Source organism: Salvelinus alpinus, chromosome 2 (assembly GCF_045679555.1).
Source record: "Salvelinus alpinus chromosome 2, SLU_Salpinus.1, whole genome shotgun sequence".
NCBI lineage: Eukaryota > Metazoa > Chordata > Actinopteri > Salmoniformes > Salmonidae > Salvelinus > Salvelinus alpinus.
In genome coordinates, this window is record NC_092087.1 from 36,683,116 (window position 1) to 36,705,184 (window position 22,069).

Consider the following 22,069-nt stretch of genomic DNA (forward strand, 5'->3'; position numbering starts at 1 on the left):
TGAAATAAATAAAAGCTGAAATAAATCATTCTCTCTACTATTATTCTGACATTTCACATTCTTAAAATAAGTGGTGATCCTAACTGACCTAAGACAGGGAATTGTTACTAGGATTAAATGTCAGGAATTGTGAAAAACTGAGTTTAAATGTATTTGGCAAAGGTGTATGTAAACTTCTGACTTCAACTGTACATGTTTCAAGCAGACCATCATAGTACCTGTGCCCAAGAACGCCAAGGTAACCTTTCTAAATGAATATTGCCCTGTAGCACTCACATCTGTAGCCATGACATTCGTTGAAAGACTGGTCATGGCTCACATCAACACCATCATCCCAGACACCCTGGACTCACTCCAATTCGCTTACCGCCCCAACAGATCCACAGAGGACCTAATCTCTGTTGCATTCCACACTGTCCTCTCCCACCTGGACAAGAGGAACCCTGTTCACTGACTACAGCTCAGCGTTCACACAATCATTATGTTTGCTGATGACACGACGGTGGTAGGCCTGATCACCGACGACGATGAGACAGCCTATAGGGATGAGGTCAGTGACCTGATAGTGTGGTGCCAGGACAACAACCTCTCCCTCAACATCATCAAGAGAAAGGAGCTGATCGTGGACTACAGGAAACAGAGAGCAAAGCACGTCCACTTCGACGGGGCCATAGTGGTGCAGGTCAAGAGCTTCAAGTTCCTCGGTGTCCACATCATTAAGGAATTAACATGGTCCGCACACACCAACACAGAAGAAAGCACGACAATGCCTCTTCCCCCTCTGGAGGCTGAAAAGATTTGTCATGGTACCTCAGATCCTCAAAAAGTTATACCATTGACAGCATCTTGACTGGCTGCATCACCATGTGATATGGCATCTGCTTGGCATCCGACAGCAAGCGTTACAGAGGGTAGTGCATAAGGCCCAGTACATCACTGAGGCTGAGCTCCTTGCTATCCAAAACTTCTATACCAGGCGGTGTCAGAGGAAGGCCCTAACAATTGTCAAATACTCCAACCACCCAAGTCATAGACTGTTCTCTCTGCTACCATATGGCAAGTGGTCCCGAAGTCTGGAACCATCAAGAAACTAAACAGCTTGTGCCCCCAAGCCATAAGACTGCTAAATAGTTTACCAAATAGCTACCCGGACTATCTGCATTGACCCTTTTTGCGCTAACTCTTTTGACTCATCACATTCGCTGATGCTACTGTTTATTATCTATCCTGTTATCTAGTCACTTTACCCCTACCTATATGTACATATCTACCTCAATTACCTCGTAACCCTGAAAACCGTCTCGGTACTGGTACCCCGTGTATAGCCAAGTTATTGTTACTCATTGTGTATTTATTCCTCGTGTTATTATTTTTCAAATCTTTTTTTTTTTTTTTTCTCTCTGCATTGTTTGGAAGGGCCCGTAAGTAAGCATGTCACTGTTAGTCTACACCTGTTGTTTACGAAGCATGTAACTGATTCAAATCATAATAAAAATGTATCTATCGCATATGAAAAAAATCTAATTTGCAGGTTCATATATAAGAAAACTCCATATGTAAATATCTAATTAGCAGCTTCATATGTGAAAAACTTTCACGTGATTGTTTTTCACATGTGACTTGCAATTCCACATGGAAAATCACATTTTCAGTTTCACATGTAAGAAAACTTCCCATATACCCCAATGTTTGTGAACAAAGTACATCTAAACAAACACTGTATAGCCTAAAAACATGGTTAGAAATATAATTTTGATATCATAAATGGTCAGTCCTTGAATCCATAGCGTACTTTCTAGATTTGAGAGTGGTTGCATTTCTCCAGCCCCATCTCTTAGATTTTTACTGAAACTGTGGCGGAGAAGACACTTTGTTAATGTTTCAATTAAGGATAGCTGCTTTAAACACGTTTAGTAATAGTGTTATTATATGGTGCAATCCTCTAGTGAGTGAGTTACTTTTGTGCCGTTAATATCAAGCAAAACTTCTGAAGTCGAGAACAAAATTCTTAGTACTATAAACAAGAATGATAATGAAATTAAAACATGAACCCAAAAGTATTGATAGCAAAAGGAAATAATTGTTCAATGCGAGAACAAATGAATTGTAGATGGATGCAAAAATGTTTCTTTCAGTGATTTTTTTCTTTTTATGATAACGCAATTAAATAAAATTCCTCCCTCTTTCTTGCAATTTTCCTATCTTTGGTTGTTACCCTGGCCTTTGCGTTCGCTGCCTTTTTTCCAGTTGCAAGTTTCCACATATTCATTCCAGCAACATAACCACCTGCATCCCCCTGCTGATTTGCCTTTGAAGCTAAGAAGGGGTGGTCCTGGTCAGCCCTGGATGGGAAACCAGACGTAGCTGGAAGTGATGCAAAATAAGTGTGAGGTAAAAATAAGTCACGAGGGGGGCAAAACATTTACGAGGGAAAAACCCATGTGAAAAATGTACATATGAAACATCACACGTGTCTGAAAACCACGTGAAAAATAGAATATTTCAAACAGGGATGATTCCAAAGTGTCTCTCCTCGCTCATTGCTATGCAAATCCACTGGTGGACTACATACCTTGTGGTAAATGAACTGGACCTTCTGTTCCTTCTTTCACTCTGGGCCCAGTCGGAACCACTCTGTGTCTCTTTTATCTCCTCTTTAACTCTGTGTGTGGTCTGCAAGAAAGGACAGAACACTCAACACATTAGCTCTGTGGTTAATGTGGTGTGACATTAATTTTTGTACCCTGTCAAACAAATGTTTCACCTACTAAATTACATTATACACAGTGTGATTGTTTTTGTGGTTTTAATAAACAGCATTGAGAAGAATGCAACACTTTTTTTCTTAATTTGAACAGACTCCAATATTGACACAATATACTGTACTGCATGCTTTAGAAGCTGGATGGGTGTAGGGGAGCGGAGGGGGAGAGCCTTGGAGAGAGAAGGAAAGAGAAAAACAAACTTTTTCTAACCCGAAAGCTTCTTCTCTGTCTTTCCTCTCTAAGAAACTTGAGCTCTATCTCTGGTATTTTTCCCAAGGGGTTGTCTCCAGACCTGGGGCTCGAAGACTGAGCTTGTGTGAGACGGCACAGGCTCTGATCTACAAAGATAGCCTACACAGATAAGATGTATACAGAGGAGAGACATAAAGCAAACACTTGCTGGTCACCCAGCCGACAGTTTATAAAGGTCAAATCTAGTTTTGAAATATCAAATCAAGCTTTGAAATCGAACATTGCATTTGAGACTATTGATGTGTTCTGTGTATTACCTATATGCATTCCATACGCATAGGCCAACATATGGTAGAAAGTCCTAGCAGGTCTAGCCACTATATTTCTATGCGCTGTAGCTCTCTCAAGCAGCCCTCCACACATTAATGAGCTCCATATGACCCAGAGTGCCAGAGTGAGAGAGTTATGAAAACAGTGAAACTCCTACAAGGCACGTGCATTACAGGATGTCACATGGAGCTCAAACACAGGGCTACTGCTGACAGAAACCAAAGACCCTACAGTATTGCAAAACTTTCAAAGTTGAAAAGCACTACCAGGTACGCGCACACGCGCACACACACACACACACACACACACACACACACACACACACACACACACACACACACACACACACACACACACACACACACACACACACACACACACACACACACACACACACACACACACACACACACACACACACACACACACACACACACACACACACACACACACACACACAGAACCGGTCCAAAGAAAACAAGGGAGAGAAAGAAAAACACTAGACAGAGAGACATTAGGGAGTTCTATCAGCTCACATGGAAATACTCAACTGCAGTACTTGAAGGCTGAGGCTGCATAAACACAGCCAGGGCCAGGACATACAGTGCCTTCAGAAAGTATTCACACATTTTCCAAATTTTATTGCGTTTCAGCCTGAATTTAAAATGGAGTAAATATAGATTTTGTGTCACTGATCTACACAGAATAACAGGAGTAAAAATGTGCTTAACAAGTCACATAATAAGTTGCATGGACTCACAGTGTGCAATAATAGTGTTTAACATGATTTTTAAGTGACTCATCTCTGTACCCCACACACACACTTATCTGTAAGGTCCTTCAGTTGAGCAGTGAATTTCAAGCACAGATTCAACCACAAAGACCAGAGAGGTTTTCCAATGGTTCGCAAAGAAGGACACCTATTGGTAGAATGTTTTAAACAAACAGACATTGAATATCCCTTTGAGCATTGTGCAGTTATTAATTACACTTTGGATGGTGTATCAATACACCAAGTCACTAAGTCTGAATTTGTCCTGCTAGGTGACCTAAACTGGGACATGCTTAAACCACCTGACCAAGTCCTAAAGCAATGGGACTCCCTAAATCTTTCTCAGATTATTACCAATCCCACAACGTATGACTCCAAACACCCAGAAAAGGCTACTCTCCTCGATGTTATCCTCACAAATAATCCTGATAGGTATCAGTCTGGTGTTTTCTGTAATGACCTTAGTGATCACTGTTTTACAGCCTGTGATCGTAATGGCTGCTCAGTGAAACGACCTGTCCTGATTTGTCATAGACAGTTGCTAAAAAACTTTAATGAGCAAGCCTTCCTTCATGAACTGGCCTCTAAAATGGTTTAGAATCAGCTTGATCCCCTCTGTCGAAGACGCTTGGACCTTCTTTTTTGATATTTTCAGTGGTAACAAACACGCCCCCATAAAGAAAATGAGAATTAAAAACAGGTTCAGCCCCTGGTTCGACCATGATCTTGCAGAGTTACTCCACCTCAAGAATTGCATTTGGCGAAAGGCTCAGCACACGCATACTCAGGATGACTAGCTCTCGTTCAGGCAAATGAGAAATAAGTGCACTGAGGCTATGCGGAAGGCCAAAGTCAGTTACTTTAAGGAGCAGTTCTCTCTCTGTGGGTCTAACCCCAAGAAGTTCTGGGAAACGGTTAAAGACCTGGAGAATAAACCCTCCTCCTCACAGCTGCTCATGTCCCTTCATTTTGATGATGTGGTTGTTACTGACAAGAAGCACATGGCTGAGCTCTTTAATCACCACTTCATTGAGTCAGGATTCCTATTTGACTCAGCCAGGCCTGCTTGCCCATCCAACATGTCCTGATCTCCCACCCCTTCTAATGCGACTATCTCCGATGCTTCTCCCTCTTTTTCCCCTGCCCCACTACAAAGTTTGTCCCTGCAGGGAGTCACTGAGTCCGAGGTGCTAAAGGAGCTCCTTAAACTTGAACCCAAAAAACCATATGGGTCAGATGTTTTAGACCCTTTCTTCTTTAAGGTTGCTGAATACAAAGCATTATGTTTGGGGCAAATCCAACAACACATCACTGAGTATCACTCTTTATATTTCAAAGCATGGTGGTGGCTGCATCATGTGATGGGTATGCTTGTCATCGGCAAGGAATAGGGAGTTTTTTGGGATAGACCTCAGCACTGGCAAAATCCAACTTCGTTCAGTCTGCTTTCCAACAGACAGTGGGAGACAAATTCACCTTTCAGCAGGACAATAACCTATAACACAAGGCCAAATATACACCAGAGTTGCTTACCATGTTGATTGTGAGTTACAGTTTTGACTTAAATCGTCTTGAAAATCTACGGCAAGACTTAAAAATGGCTGTCTAGCAATGATCAACAACCAACTTGACAAAGAATAATGGGCAAATATTGTAGAATGCAGGTGTGCACGCTCTTAAAGACTTTCATTTTTTAAATTTAACTAGACAAGTCAGTTAAGAATAAATTCTTATTTACAATGACAGCCTAAACCAGCCAAACACGGACGACGCTGGGCCAATTGTGTGCCTCCCTATGAGAATCCCAATCGGTTGTGATTACAGCCTGGATTTGAACCAGGGTGTCTGTAATGACTCCTCTAGCACTGAGATGCAGTGCCTTAGACCGCTGTGCCAGTCAGGAGCCCTAGAAAGACTCACAGCTACAATCACTGCCAAATGTGATTCTCATATGCATTGACCCAGTGAGTTGAATACTTATCTAACCAAGATATATTAGCCTTTTATCCCTCCCCCCACACAATTTTTTTGTTGCATTTTTCTTCCACTTTGACAATATTTTATATAGATAGTTGGCAAAAAGGTTACAATTAAATCAATTTTAATCCCACTTTGTAACACAACAAAATGTGGAAAAGTCAAGGAGTGTGAATACTTTCTGAAGGCACTGTATACACTACATGACCAAAAGTATGTGGGCACCTGCTCGTCGAACATCTCATTCCAAAATCATGGGCATTAATATGGAGTTGGTCCCCTCTTTGTTGCTATAAGAGCCTCCATTCTTCTGGAAAGACTTTCACTAGATATTGGAACATGCTGGGGGGACTTGCTTCCATTCAGCCACAAGAGCATTAGTGAGGTTGAGCACTGACGTTGGGTGATTAGGCCTGACTCGCAGTCGGCATTCCAATTCATCCCAAAGGTGTTTAATGGGGTTGAGGTCAGGGCTCTGTGCAGGCAGGTCAAGTTCTTCTACACCGATCTCAACAAACCATTTCTGTATGGACCTCATCGTTTCCCTAAAGTTGGAAGCACAGAATCGTATAGAATGTCATTGTATGCTGTAGCGTTAAGATTTCCCTTCACTGGAAATAAGGGGTCTAGCCCGAACCATGAAAAACAGCCCCAGAACATTATTCCTCCTCCATCAAACTTTACAGTTGGCACTATGCATTGGGGCAAGTAGTGTTCTCCTGGCATCCGCCAAACCCAGATTTGTCTGTCGGACTGCCAGATGGTAAAGCGTGATTCATCACTCCAGGGTCAAATGGCGACAAACTTTACACCACTACAGCTGACACTTGGCATTGCGCATAGTAATTTTAAGCTTGTGTACGGCAGCTCGGCCATGGAAACCCATTTCAGGAAGCTCCCGATGAACAGTTCTTGTGCTGACGTTGTTCCCAGAGGCAGTTTGGAACTCGGTAGTGAGTGTTGCAACCGAGGACAGACAATTTTTACTTCAGCACCGCAGCTCATGCAGGGCAGAAATTTGATTAACTGACTTGTTGGAAAGGTGGCAACCTATGACGGTGCCACGTTAAAAGTCACTAAGCTCTTCAGTAAGGCCATTCTACTGCCAATGTTTGTCTATGGAGATTGCATGGCTGTGTGCTCAATTTTATATACCTGTCATAAACAGGTGTGGCTGAAATAGCCGAATCCACTCATTTTTTGTGCACACAGTGTATAGCACTGTCAATATCACAGCCCTAGGAGCCCCTTACCATAGAAAGATCACATGTTAGCATGGTGTGTGTGTATGTGTGTGTGTGACTACCATACACTGTTTTGATGTGTTAAGTTGTTGGACTGGATTCACTTCTGAAAAGTGCAAGGTAAGTCCTGTTTGGTTGCAAAGGTCATGAGCACAGTGTCCTGATTCTGTCCTGTGGCCTCCACACTCATTCTGAATGACTTTCTCTCGTTCCCTCTCACAGACACACACACTCTTCTGTTCTGCCTCCAGGAAAAGGGAGTAAACATAATTTGTTCGTCACAGTCAACGGCAGAAATCCTCCCTGTGGTTGGCTGGAGAGAAGCATACGAAGCATGTTGTTGTGTTATCTGTTATTCCAGTTCCCTTGCATATCTCTCTCTCTGTGTGTGTGTGTGTGTGTGTGTGTTCTCCTGAATTGTGCAATGCTCCAATAAAGCCAATCATCCAATAAACCCCATGACGTTGAGTGAGTTAGTCCGTTCACATAGAGTACACTTAATCAGGGATTGCATGCAGCTATTGCACCAGCTTCAGTCTGGTTTTAGACCCCATCATAGCACTGAGACTGCACTTGTGAAGGTGGTAAATGACCTTTTAATGGCGTCAGACCGAGGCTCTGCATCTGTCCTCGTGCTACTAGACCTTAGTGCTGCCTTTGACACCATCGATCACCACATTCTTTTGGAGAGACTGGAAACCCAAATTGGTCTACACGGACAAGTTCTGGCCTGGTTTAGATCTTACCTGTCGGAAAGATATCAGTTTGTCTCTGTGAATGGTCTGTCCTCTGACAAATCAACTGTACATTTCGGTGTTCCTCAAGGTTCCGTTTTAGGACCACTATTGTTTTCACTATATATTTTACCTCTTGGGGATGTTATTCGAAAACATAATGTTAACTTTCACTGCTATGCGGATGACACACAGCTGTACATTTCAATGAAACATGGTGAAGCCCCAAAATTGCCCTCGCTAGAAGCCTGTGTTTCAGACATAAGGAAGTGGATGGCTGAAAACTTTCTACTTTTAAACTCGGACAAAACAGAGATGCTTGTTCTAGGTCCCAAGAAACAAAGAGATCTTCTGTTAAATCTGACAATTCATCTTGATGGTTGTAAAGTCGTCTCAAATAAAACTGTGAAGGACCTCGGCGTTACTCTTGACCCTGATCTCTCTTTTGACGAACATATCAAGACTGTTTCAAGGACAGCTTTTTTCCATCTACGTAACATTGCAAAAATCAGAAATTTTCTGTCCAAAAATGATGCAGAAAAATTAATCCATGCATTTGTTACTTCTAGGTTAGACTACTGCAATGCTCTACTTTCCGGCTACCCGGATAAAGCACTAAATAAACTTCAGTTAGTGCTAAATACGGCTGCTAGAATCCTGACTAGAACCAAGAAATTTGATCATATTACTCCAGTGCTAGCTTCCCTACACTGGCTTCCTGTTAAGGCAAGGGCTGATTTCAAGGTTTTACTGTTAACCTATAAAGCGTTACATGGGCTTGCTCCTACCTATCTTTCCGAGTTGGTCCTGCCGTACATACCAATACGTACGCTACGGTCACAAGACGCAGGCCTCCTAACTGTCCCTAGAATTTCTAAGCAAACAGCGGGAGGCAGGGCTTTCTCCTATAGATCTCCATTTTTATGGAACAGTCTGCCTACCCATGTGAGAGACGCAGACTCGGTCTCAACCTTTAAGTCTTTACTGAAGACTTATCTCTTCAGTAGGTCATATGATTGAGTGTAGCCTGGCCCAGGAGTGTGAAGGTGAACGGAAAGGCTCTGGAGCAACGAACCGCCCTTGCTGTCTCTGCCAGGCCGGTTCCCCTCTCTCCACTGGGATTCTCTGCCTCTAACCCTGTTACAGGGGCTGAGTCACTGGCTTGCTGGTGCTCTTTCATGCCGTCCCTAGGAGGGGTGCGTCACTTGAGTGGGTTGAGTTACTGACGTGATCTTCCTGTCTGGGTTGGCGCCCCCCCTTGGTTTGTGCTGTGGTGGAGACCTTTGTGGGCTATACTCGGCCTTGTCTCAGGATTGTAAGTTGGTGGTTGAGGATTTCCCTCTAGTGGTGCGGGGGCTGTGCTTTGGCAAAGTGGGTGGGGTTATATCCTTCCTATTTGGCCCTGTCCGGGGGTTTCTTCGGATGGGGCCACAGTGTCTCCTGACCGCTCCTGTCTCAGCCTCCAGTATTTATGCTGCAGTAGTTTGTGTCGGGGGGCTAGGGTCAGTTGGTTACCTGGAGTACTTCTCCTGTCTTATCCAGTGTCCTGTGTGAATTTAAGTATGCTCTCTCTAATTCTCTCGTTCTCTCTTTCTCTCTGAGAACCTGAGCCCTAGGACCATACGTCAGGACTACCGGGCATGATGACACCTTGCTGTCCCCAGTCCGCCTGGCCTTGCTGCTATTCCAGTTTCAACAGTTCTGCCTGTGGTTACGGAACCCCTACCTGTCCCAGACCTGCTGTTTTCAACTCTTAATGATCGGCTATGAAAAGCCAACTGAGATTTATTCCTGATTATTATTTGACCATGCTTGTCATTTATGAACATTTTGAAAATCTTGGCTCTCTCTAATTTTTTCCTTCTCTCTTTCTTTCTCTCGGAGGACCTGAGCCCTAGGACCATACGTCAGGACTACCGGCCGTGGTGACTCCTTGCTGTCCCCAGTCCGCCTGGCCTTGCTGCTATTCCAGTTTCAGCTGTTCTGCCTGCGGTTATGGAACCGCCACCTGTCCCAGACCTGTTGTTTTTCAACTCTTGATGATCGGCTATGAAAAGCCAACTGAAAATTATTCATGATTATTATTTGACCATGCTTGTCACTTATGAACATTTTTGAACATCTTGGCATAGTTCTGTTATAATCTCCACCCGGCACAGCCAGAAGAGGACTGGCCACCCCTCATAGCCTGGTTCCTCTCTAGGTTTCTTCCTAGGTTTTGGCCTTTCTAGGGAGTTTTTCCTAGCCACCGTGCTTCTACACCTGCATTACTAGCTGTTTGGGGTTTTAGGCTGGGTGTCTGTACAGCACTTCGAGATATTAGCTGATGTACGAAGGGCTATATAAAATAAAATTGATTGATTGATTGAGCTATACAAACACACACAAACACACACCTACATAGTCTACAGCTGCTCGCATTGCCACCAAAACACACTACACCATTTCCACAAAAACATACTCCCTCACACATTAAATTCCTCAATGGTACTGGCTAGAGTTGAAAATGAAGCAAAGCAGTGTGGGAGGGTATTATCTTAGAGTAGCCTAGTAGATTGATTTATTAAGCCATTTAGTAGGACAAATGGGACATTCTGAAGTAACGGAGTAGGAGTCTGAAGCAAACCTGTTAGGTGACTGAAGGGAATTCTTTAGAAGTGTGTGGGGGTATAAGAGCAGTAGATTGACTAATTGAGTCAATAATTCGATAATTCTGAAGTAACAGAGTAGGACAGAGGGGAGTATGAATGGGAGTATGTGTGTTAACAGTTGGACTGTTATTAACAAATCAGTGCAGTGTGTCGTGACGTGACTATCATTGACGGTTATTTTATCAAATCCATTAACTATGTTTAATTATTATGTGATTATATTAATCATGTAACAATTAACTCATTAGCAATCTTGGGGCACCACGGAAAAAGTTTGTTTTATGAGTTACCATTTCCCAAATTAACTCAAGAATATATCAGAATATATCATTATCATACCAGTCATCTATTAATCATTTTTATCTAATTTCAGTCTCATTCTGAATGTCGTTGACTTCAAATCTACACGGACGCTAGTCTAAATGATGATTTAGCGATACACAAAATTATTTATTTACTAACTAAATACTCACACAGAAATACATAAACACACACACACACAGACTTTTCTACTGTATTATTGACTGTATGTTTGTTTATTCCATGTGTAACTCTGTGTTGTTGTATATGTGTCGAACTGCTTTGCTTTATCTTGGCCAGGTCGCAGTTGCAAATGAGAACTTGTTCTCAGCTAGCCTACCTGGTTAAATTAAGGTGAAAAAAAATAAAAATAAATAAACACACGGTATTTGTTGAATTGATTACTAACATAATGCAATGAAAAGTCCATAGTGGACTAACCCGATATGATGCCTTCTTACACAATGAAAGGGAGGGGCAAGATAAAGAGAGCAGGAGAGACAAAGAGGGAACTCATTGTACATACATGTGGAAAATACGCTTATCGTAAATATGGATATTTAGCACCCTAACTATCGCTCATTCGGATTTAGAAACGCAACACATATTTATGCTTGTCTGTCTTTGTCATCTCTCTGTATAAATTGCCTGGTCCGTCTATCGGGAGTCAGTTCGACAGAAGTCTCTGGTTAGGTAAGTCTCTGGTTGTCCACCAGTGGTCACAATATCCTCAGTTGTAGTAGCCTTCTTTGTCTATGAGTGTTTGTTAGACTAGATACATCAGAAATGTACTGATGTAAAACTCTGGTTGTTTGCTGAGATCTTCCTGGTGTCTTTGGTCTAAGTTCTAGACTACTTTACATTACCCAGCTGTAGACTGAGAATGTTTGGTATAGTCTTCACCTTCACTCGTTGAGAGTTTGAGGGTCTTACCATTTGTAATGTTGAATACTTGCGCTGCACGTATTCTGGTCTGGTAGAGTCTAACCATTCGTCTTGGTGGCGGTTCCATTACATTGCCACAATGTCTGTGCTCACATGGGTGTGGTTACTGACTTGGCAAAAAGTTTCTATGAAAAGCAGTTCTCATTTGGAAGGCAAAAATCACACTTCATCTTCTCACAAATAGTTTAATATTTAATCATGTACGTTTTACAACATTTAGATGTAAATCTGATAACTGGGACTTATACATTTGTAGAGTTACAGCTATTTAGTTATACTGTCCTTAATGATATCACAAAACAATACACTTTTGACAGGACTTATTGTTTGGATCCCCACCAACCATTTCCCACATTCTTTATGTTGGAAATATTGTTTCATTATCCACCTTTGGATGTTGGAGTTTTGGCAGCAGATTCTCTCTCTACACACAAGGGATTTTTGTTTTCTCCAAACTGCAGGTCCAGAGAGAGAAAGTTTAAGACCGGTTGTTAACCGGCCCCACTCCCCCTCAGATTACATCGTATTTAGTTTTGGCTAAATCGAGTTGGTCCTGTAGAAAACAATTTTGTTGAAAAGTTTGTGCTAGTTCATCGTCATAAGTTTTTGCAATTACTTTTAATTGTTCCATTTTCAAACGCAGTTCGGCTCGGCTAGCAGAATGTTTTAATTTTCTGCTTTTGTCATTAGTTGCTCGGTTCTCTCCACCTATCCATTTATAATTAGCCATTTCTTGCACATGCTTCTGCTGAGCACTGCGGTACTGGATCGATGCCAACCTCTGATGGCGATACATCAGTGCTAAACTGGAGAGAACCTTTACAAGGCCTGCGTCCGATGGTTGATTTTGGAGAGCGTTTGTATCGCTGCTGAGGTCAGTGATCAATCCTTTTATCGGTGAGGGTTCACTAATTAACGGGGGACTTGGAACCACCCCCTCTGATGGCTTGCACATTATACATATACTGTATGTATATATTTTTTTCTAAGTTTGGGGTTTGCGTCGCTGGAAGCTGCAAAACGATTTAAATCTATTTAAAGACGTTAATGAACCATCAATACTGGATCAGTAATGTGGGAGTTGAATGTGAATGAATTTGCAAAAGCAAATTTAAATGATTAATCAATGTTAATGATCAATCCTACCTGTATAGGCTATTTGTAGGAAATGTTAACTACAAAGTAGCCTATGCCTAACTAGCAGAATGATATCATGATTATTTGCACCAATCCAGTGGCCATTTGTTTTTGCAAACTCTGCAATCCCATGAGGGCTACAGAAACATAGCTAAGCTAACCAAACAACATCTGGCTGGTGCGCACTTAAATTAAAGGGTAACACCCCAAAATAAATAAAAACTCAAAAGTGGTATCATGATGTGGTTCAGGCATTGTTGTGGACTTCAAACATCCAATTTTGTTGTTTTTCTATATACAAAAAAAGTGTGATTTTGAGAGTAAAAACCTGAAATAAAATGGGAAAAACAGAATATTGGAAAAACAAAACTGAGCAAACTTAATTTGGGAAAAAACAAATCAAACAAAAAATGTGATTTTATAGGGCTCTATAGTGTGAATGTGAAAGTGAATGAGTGAGCGAATTTGTGCATGCTTGCATGAGTAAGTCAGTGAGTGTGTGTTTGTGAGTCTGTGTTTGTGTTGACCCCTGGGCAATGGCTTTTCAGGCTGCATACTCTACATTCCTGGTAGGGTCAGCCTGTGGAGCGGACACCTGGGCTGCTGTGTGTCCCCAGACCTGGTGGTGACAGGAGGGCTCTGGAGCCCTCTCACTGGAGCACGCCTCACACACACTGACACGGCCTGAACCACTACTGAGATTCAATCATGAACCCCCCATACTACACAAATACACCTCTCACTCAGTATGCTTCTCGCCTAGCTAATTCTTTAAAACTTCTTATGGCTGCAATCCCGTTAACGGGATGATATGACAACAGCCAGTGAAAGTGCAGGGCGCCAAATTCAAACAACAGAAATGTCATAATTAAAATTCCTCAAATATACATGTATCTTATACCATTTTAAAGGTAATCTTGTTGTTAATCCCACCAAAGTGTCCGATTTCAAATAGGCTTTTCAGTGAAAGCACCACAAACGATTATGTTAGGTCACCGCAAAATCACAGAAAAACACAGCTATTTTTCCAGCCAAAGACAGGAGTCACAAAAAGCAGAAATAGAGATAAAATTAATCACTAACCTTTGATGATCTTCATCAGATGACACTCATAGGACTTCATGTTACACAATACATATATGTTTTGTTCAATTAAGTTTATATTTATATCCAAAAACCTCAGTTTACATTGGCGCCATGTTCAGAAATGCCTCCAAAATATCCGGAGAAATTGCAGAGAGCCACGTCAAATAACATAAATACTCATTATTGACTTTGATGAAAGATACATGTTTTACATAGAATTAAAGATACACTTGTTCTTAATGCAACCGCTGTGTCAGATTTAAAAAATCTTTACGGCAAAAGCACAATATTCAATAATCTGAGAACAGCGTTCAGCCACAAAAGTAAGCCATACAGTTACCCGCCAAATTGTGCAGTCAACAAAACTCATAAAAAGCATTATAAATCTTCACTTACCTTAGCTGATCTTCATCGGAATGCACTCCCAGGACTCCCATTTCCACAAGAAATGTTTGTTTTGTTTGGTAATGTCCATCATTTATGTCCAAGTAGCTACTTTTGTTAGCGCGTTTAGTACACATATCCAAACGCTCGTGCAGGTCCAGGCAAACGTCGGACGAAAACATTTTGAAGTTATATTACAGGTCGAATAAACTTGTCAAACTAAGTATATAATCAATCTTTAGGATGTTGTTATCATAAATCTTCAATAACGTTCCAACCGGGGAATTCCTTTGTGTCTATAGAAGTAATGGAACGCAAGTCGATATCATTTGGAATACGCATGACCAGGACCTGGCTCTCTGCCAGACCACAGACTCAAACAGCTCCCATCCGGCTCAACATCACAGTAGAAGCTTCATTCAACGTTCTACAGACTGTTGACATCTAGTGGAAGCCGTAGGAAGTGCAAACAGATCCATATCCTACAGTGTTTTCAATAGGCAATGAGTTGAAAAGCGACCAAACTCAGATTTCTCACTTCCTGGTTGGATTTCTTCTCAGGTTTTTGCCTGCCATATGAGTTCTGTTATACTCACAGACATAATTCAAACCGTTTTAGAAACTTCAGAGTGTTTTCTATCCAATACTAATAATAATATGCATATATTAGCAACTATGACTGAGGAGCAGGCCATTTACTCTGGGCACCTCTGTGCACCTTTTATCCAAGCTACTCAATACTGCCCCTGCAGCCATAAGAAGTTAACATGTCATCCCTATGCGATCCTTGTTACATGGCTTGTTCCACTATTTCATTATCTCCCTCTGAACTCAGTCACACACACCACTCTGGTTTCTCACGGGAGGCCTTGGGTCCATCTTCACTGTTCTTGGCACGTAACAGTAGCTATTGTGATCTGGCTAGAAGGTAAGAGAGAGAGGAGGGAAAATCTCAGCTGTGGTCAATATGTAATGTTACATCCACCTCTAGTCCTTTTCTGGTCTGCCCTATGGTGTTGGGTCCATCTTTGGTAACCCAGGTGGGCCTGGCCCATGTATAGCTTTGCCCCAGCCTGAGCACCCTCCGATTCCTCTATGGGTCAACCAGAGTGCATCTGCTTTCACCAACGTTTCAGACTCACTTCAACACGCATGGAGTTCTTCGTGACAACAGTCAATCCACAGTGTGAAAGACACGAAATAGGTCACCATCGAGTCGTGTCATACTGTTTTAATGTCCAGCCAAAATGGATACCAAAGTGAACACTGGATCCTCACTGAGCTCCAATGTCACACTGCTGTCACCCTGAGTAATGGCCCCATGGCTCCATGCAACAGCCCATGCCACTAATGTTCTAGGGCCTGATCAGTCAACTACCACCCGCACTCACTGTGTGACAAAGGCTGTGTGAGGATGTGCCCTTGAGAATCAGTGCACCTATACGTGCAGGTGCAGGCGCAGGTGTATGTGTGTGTGTGTGTGTGTGTGTGTGTGTGTGTGTGTGTGTGTGTGTGTGTGTGTGTGTGTGTGTGTGTGTGTGTGTGTGTGTGTGTGTGTGTGTGTGTGTGTGTGTGTGTGTGTGTGTGTGTGTGTGTGTGTGTGTGTGTGTGTGTGTGTGTGTGTGAAAAGCAGAGATGTCATACGCAGGGAAGCAAGTAAAGGAAATTAATATTTCCTTTCAGGGTTTGGCAAACAAAGTGAGTGAATTTTCTAGTGAATTAATGACTTCGGTTGACTGATAAAGTGTGCATTTGTAGTGGAACTTTATAACAGCAGACAGACACTGCAGTCAAAGTTAATACAGTATAACTCCATCTCAACTTCCTCCTAATAACGGCAGGCAGTGCACAGCTGATTCTGCATGGTTGTCAAGCGAGTTCAGACCTGCAGGTTGCAGAGAGCGAGTGGCTTGCTTCCCAGGGTATGGAAGGAGAGGGGGGCGGGGGGAAGACAAGGGATTAACAAGTTAGTGAGACTCCTGAAAGAGTTTTTGTCAGCTTTTCTCAGACCTCGCAACACGTTCCTCAGACCAAGGTCACGATCCTGACATTCCACTGCTCGGAAAAACAGCATCACCAAGGCAACACGTGGGCGGACCGGAAAACCGACCTACCGACTTGGCAGACCCTTCATGGAAGGTATGGGACTATATGAGCAAATAGGAGGGTAAAAATATCTGAACAACTAAATATAGCCACCCCTTTAAGTAGCACTTGAAATACAGAACCAGTCAAAAGTTTGGACACACCTACTCATTCAGGGGTTTTATTTTTTACTATTTTCTACATTGTAGAATAATAGTGAAGAATTCAAAACTATGAAATAACACATATGGAATCATGTATTACCAAAAAAGTGTTAAACAAATCAAAATATATTATATATATTAAATATTTCATATTTGAGATTCTTCAAAGTAGCCCTTTGCCTTGATGGCAGCTTTGCACACTCTTGGCATTCTCTCAACCAGCTTCATGAGGAATGTTTTTCCAACACTCTTGAAGGAGTTCCCACATCTGCTGAACACTTGCTGGCTGCTTTTTCCTTCATTCTCATCCCAAACCATCTCAATTGGGTTGAGGTCGAGTGATTCTGGAGGCCAGGTCATCTGATGCAGCACTCGATCACTCTCCTTATTGGTGAAATGGTCCTTACACAGCCTGGAGGTGTGTTTTGGGTCATTGTCCTGTTGAAAAACAAATGATAGTCCCACTAAGCGCAAACCAGATGGGATGGCATATCGCTGTTGAATGCTGTTGTAGCCATGCTGGTTAAGTGTGCCTTGAATTCTAAATAAATCACTGACAGTGTCACCTGCAAAGTACCCCCACACCACCTTCTCCATGCTTCACCACCTTCTCCATGCTTCATGGGAACCACACATCCGTTCACCTACTCTGCGTCTCAAAGACAGAGCGGTTGGAACCATAAATTTCAAATTTGGTCTCATCAGACCAAAGGACAGATTTCCACCAGTCTAATGTCCATTGCTCGTGTTTCTTGGCCCAAGCAAGTCTATTCTTATTATTGGTGTACTTTAGTAGTGGTTTATTTTCAGCAATTTGAACATGAAGGCCTGATTCATGCAGTCTCCTCTGAACAGTTGATGTTAAGATGTGTCTGTTACTTGAACTCTGAAGCATTTATTTGGGCTGAAATCTGAGGTGTAGTTAACTCTAATGAACTTATCCTCTGCAGCAGAGGTAACTCTGGGTCTTCCTTTCCTGTGGCGGTCCTCATGAGAGCCAGTTTCATCATAGTGCTTGATGGTTTTTGCGACTACACTTGAAGAAACTTTCAAAGTTCTTAATGTCTTAAAGTAATGATGGACTGTCATTTCTCTTTGCTTATTTGAGCTGTTCTTGCCATAATATGGAGTTGGTCTTTTACCAAGTAGGGCTATCTTCTGTATACCACCCCCTACCTTGTCACAACACAACTGATTGGGTTGCATTAAGAAGGAAAGACATTTCACAAATGAACTTTTAACAAGGCACACCTGTTAATTGAAATGCATTCCAGGTGACTACTTCATGAAGCTGGTTGAGAGAATGCAAAGAGTGTGCAAAGCATAGGGTGGCTACTTTGAAGAATCTCAAATATATATTTTGATTTGTTTAACACATTTTTCGTTACTACATGATTCCATATGTGTTATTTCATAGTTTTGATGTCTTTACTACTATTCTACAATGTAAAAAATAGTAAAAATAAAGAAAAACCCTGGAATGAGTAGGTGTGTACAATCTTTTGACTGGTACTGTAAATCTGACAGTCTATGGAAGAGTGCTGGTGTGTGTGTGGCAATGTGTGCTACAGGCCAGGGCTTCTTCAATAAAACAACATTCAGCAACTTTTGCCCCTAGAACCTGAGCAAGACGAGTAAACATCACTCAAAACAACTTCAGTTTTACATGGAAACCGAACAGTGAATTATTCACAGAGGCCAGGGGTCTGACATCCTCAGCTATGTGTATATAACATACAGGAAGTAATAAAGGAACCAAGTTTGAATAGTCATTGATTCGATTGGTATATCATATATCGGTAATTGCTTTGGTACAATAGTGCGGTATTGTATTGGTATTATTGTCTAATGTCACTGACACGAAGTTAGCTGCTGAGTGTCGTGTATATGTACTGTACACAATGGCCTTATGCATGTGGGTGGTAGTTTAACATACTTTCTGTAGCAAGTATGTCAGTATGTTCTGCCTATATGTGAGTAAGCATTCACCTCAGCAGGTGAGTATCAGATATGAGATTTTCAACCACATCACACAAAGGGTCTGTATGTGTTTATGGGTGTTTGAGAAATGTGTATGTGTGCATAAGTGTGTGTGTGTTAGTGAACCACTTTGTAAATATGCATGATCGTAAGTGGGCACAAAGATGAGCTATAGTCCCGTTTGTGTGAGTGTGTATGTACTGTATTAACGTTAATACGTGTAAATATGTATGTGTGTGAGTGGGCTGCAGTGGGGGGCTGCAGTCTTGTGTGTGTGTGTGTGTGCTAGTCCCATGCAATGGTAGTGTGGTACTGCAGTGCTTCACTGGTCCTGCACATGAAGAGGGGTGCGTGTGTTTCAACAGAGCTCAATGAGAGATAAAAGCACCCTGCACTCTTAGAAAAAAGGCTTCCAAAAGGGTTCTTCGGTTGTCCCCATAGGAGAACCCTTTTTGGTTCCAGGTACTGTAGAAACCTTTTTGGTTCCAGATATAACTATTTTGGGTTCCATGTAGAACCCTCTGTGGAAAGGGTTCTACCTGGAACCAAACGGGTTCTACCTGGAACCAAAAAGGGTTCTTCCAAGGGTGCTCCTATGGGGACAGCCGAAGAACCCTTTTCGGTTACAGATTTTTTTGCCTGGAGACACAAAACTATACTCCTACCACCTTCTCTTTCTAAACCGGCTGAAGCCTCCCAGGTAGCTCTGGTTCTGACACTCGGACCCGACATCATCTCCAAAACAAACAAAAAACACTCCCTGATACTTCCCTTTGGTGAGTTGTCATTCTGTAACGAGTGCGCTGAGAGTCGGGAAGAAAGTTCAGGGAGTGAGTGTTTTTAATAAATTAACACATCATAATACAAAATAAGAAACACGAATAACGCACAGACATGACACAGGAACAGAAACAATGACACCTGGGGAAGAAACTAAAGGGAGTGACATACAGTTGAAGTCGGAAGTTTACATACACCTTAGCCAAAAACATTTAAACTCAGTTTTTCACAATTCCTGACATTTAATCTTAGTAAAAATTCCCTGTCATCAGTTAGGATCACCACTTTATTTTAAGAATGTGAAATGTCAGAATAATTGTCACGCCCTGACCTTAGAGATCCTTTTTATGTCTCTATTTTGGTTTGGTCAGGGCGTGAGTTTGGGTGGCTATTCTATGTTTTGTGTTCTATGTTTTCTCTTTCTGTGTGTTTGGCCGGGTGTGGTTCTCAATCAGAGGCAGCTGTCTATCGTTGTCTCTGATTGAGAACCATACTTAGGTAGCCTTTTCCCACCTGTGTTTTGTGGGTAGTTATTTTCTGTTTAGCTGTTTTGTTTGCCTGACAGAACTGTTCGCTTTCGTTCTCCTGTTTGTTGTTTTTGTTCAATTGTTTTTTGGGATTAAATCATGAACACTTTAAACGCTGCACCTTGGTCCACTCTTCCTTCAGCCCACGAGAAGTGTGACAATAATAGTAGAGAGAATGATTAATATCAGCTTTTATATCTTTCATCCCATCCCCAGTGGGTCAGAAGTTTACATACACTCAATTAGTATTTGGTAGCATTGCCTTTAAATTGTTTAACTTGGGTCAAATGTTTTGGGTAGCCTTCCACAAGCTTCCCACAATAAGTTGGATGAATTTTAGCCCATTCCTCCTGACAGAGCTGGTGTAACTGAGTCAGGTTTGTAGACCTTGTTCGCACACGCTTTTCAGGTTCTGTCCACACATTTTCTATAGGATTGAGGTCAGGGCTTTGTGATGGCCACTCCAATACCTTGACTTTGTTGTCCTTAAGCCATTTTGCCACAACTTTGGAAGTATGCTTGGGGTCATTGTCCATTTGGAAGACCCATTTGCGACCAAGCTTTAACTTCCTGACTGATGTCTTGAGATGTTGCTTCAATATATCCACATAATTTTCCTGCCTCATGATGCCATCTACTTTGTGAAGTGCACCAGTCCCTCCTGCAGCAAAGCACCCCCACAACATGTTGCTGCCACCCCGTGCTTCACGGTTGGGATGGTGTTCCTCGGCTTGCAAGTCGCCCCTTTTTCCTCCAAACATAGCGATGGTCATTTTGGCCAAACAGTTCTACTTTTGTGTCATCAGACCAGAGGACATTTCTCCAAAAAGTATGATCTTTATCCCCAAGTGCAGTTGCAAACTGTAGTCTGGCTTTTTAATGGTGGTTTAGGGACAGTGGCTTCTTCCTTGCTGAGCGGCCTTTCAGGTTATGTTGATATAGGACTCGTTTTACTGTGGATATAGATACTTTTGTACCTGTTTCCTCCAGCATCTTCACAAGGTCCTTCGCTGATGTTCTGGGATTGATTTGCACTTTTCGCACCAAAGTACATTTACCTGTAGGAGACAGAACGCGTCTCCTTCCTGAGCGGTATGACGGCTGAGTGGTCCCATGGTGTTTATACTTGCGTACTATTGTTTGTACAGATGAACGTGATACCTTCAGGCGTTTGGAAATTGCTCCCAAGGATGAACCAGACTTGTGGAGGTCTACACTTTTTTTCTGAGGTCTTGGATGATGTCTTTTGATTTTCCCATGATGTCAAGCAAAGAGGCACTGAGTTTGAAGGTAGGCCTTGAAATACATCCACAGGTACACCACCAATTGACTCAAATGATGTCAATTAGCCTATCAGTAGCTTCGAAAGCCATGACATCATTTTAAGCATTTTAAGCTGTTTAAAGGCACAGTCAACGTAGGGTATGTAAACTTCTGACCCACTGAAATTGTGATACAGTGAATTATAAGTGAAATAACCTGTCTGTAAACAGGGCGGCAGGGTAGCCTAGTGGTTAGAGCGTTGGACTAGTAACCGAAAGATTGCAAGTTCAAATCCCCGAGCTGACAAGGTACAAATCTGTCGTTCTGCCCCTGAACAGGCAGTTAACCCACTGTTCCTAGGCCGTCATTGAAAATAAGAATTTGTTCTTAACTGACTTGCCTAGTTAAATAAAGGTAAAAAATTTAAAAAAATTAAAAAAAACAATTGTTGGAAAAGTTACTTGTGTCATGCACAAAGTAGATGTCCTCACCGACTTGCCAAATCTATAGTTTGTTAACAAGACATTTGTGGAGTGTTTGAAAAACAAGTTTTAATGACTCCAACCTAAGTGTATGTAAACTTCCGACTTCAACTGTATATAGGGCAAGTAATCAAGGAGGTGATGGAGTCCAGGTGAGTCTGATGACGCGCAGGTGCGTGTAACGATGGTGACAGGCGTGTGCCATAACGAGCAGCCTGTTGAACTAGAGGCAGGAGAGGGAGCACGTGACAATCCCTCCCTGGCACACATT

At 42.1% G+C, this 22,069-nt stretch overlaps 1 protein-coding gene across 1 annotated transcript in view; it reads left to right on the forward strand.

The window, feature by feature from the left end:
* The first annotated feature begins 286 nt into the window (after window positions 1–286).
* Window positions 287–22,069, forward strand: part of LOC139540796 (transmembrane and coiled-coil domains protein 2-like) — a 74,252-nt gene continuing 52,469 nt past the window's right edge. The window contains exons 1-2 of the mRNA XM_071344773.1: window positions 287–445; window positions 578–682. Of these exons, the coding sequence (XP_071200874.1) occupies window positions 287–445; window positions 578–682 (264 nt within the window). The remainder of the gene's footprint in view (window positions 446–577; window positions 683–22,069) is intronic.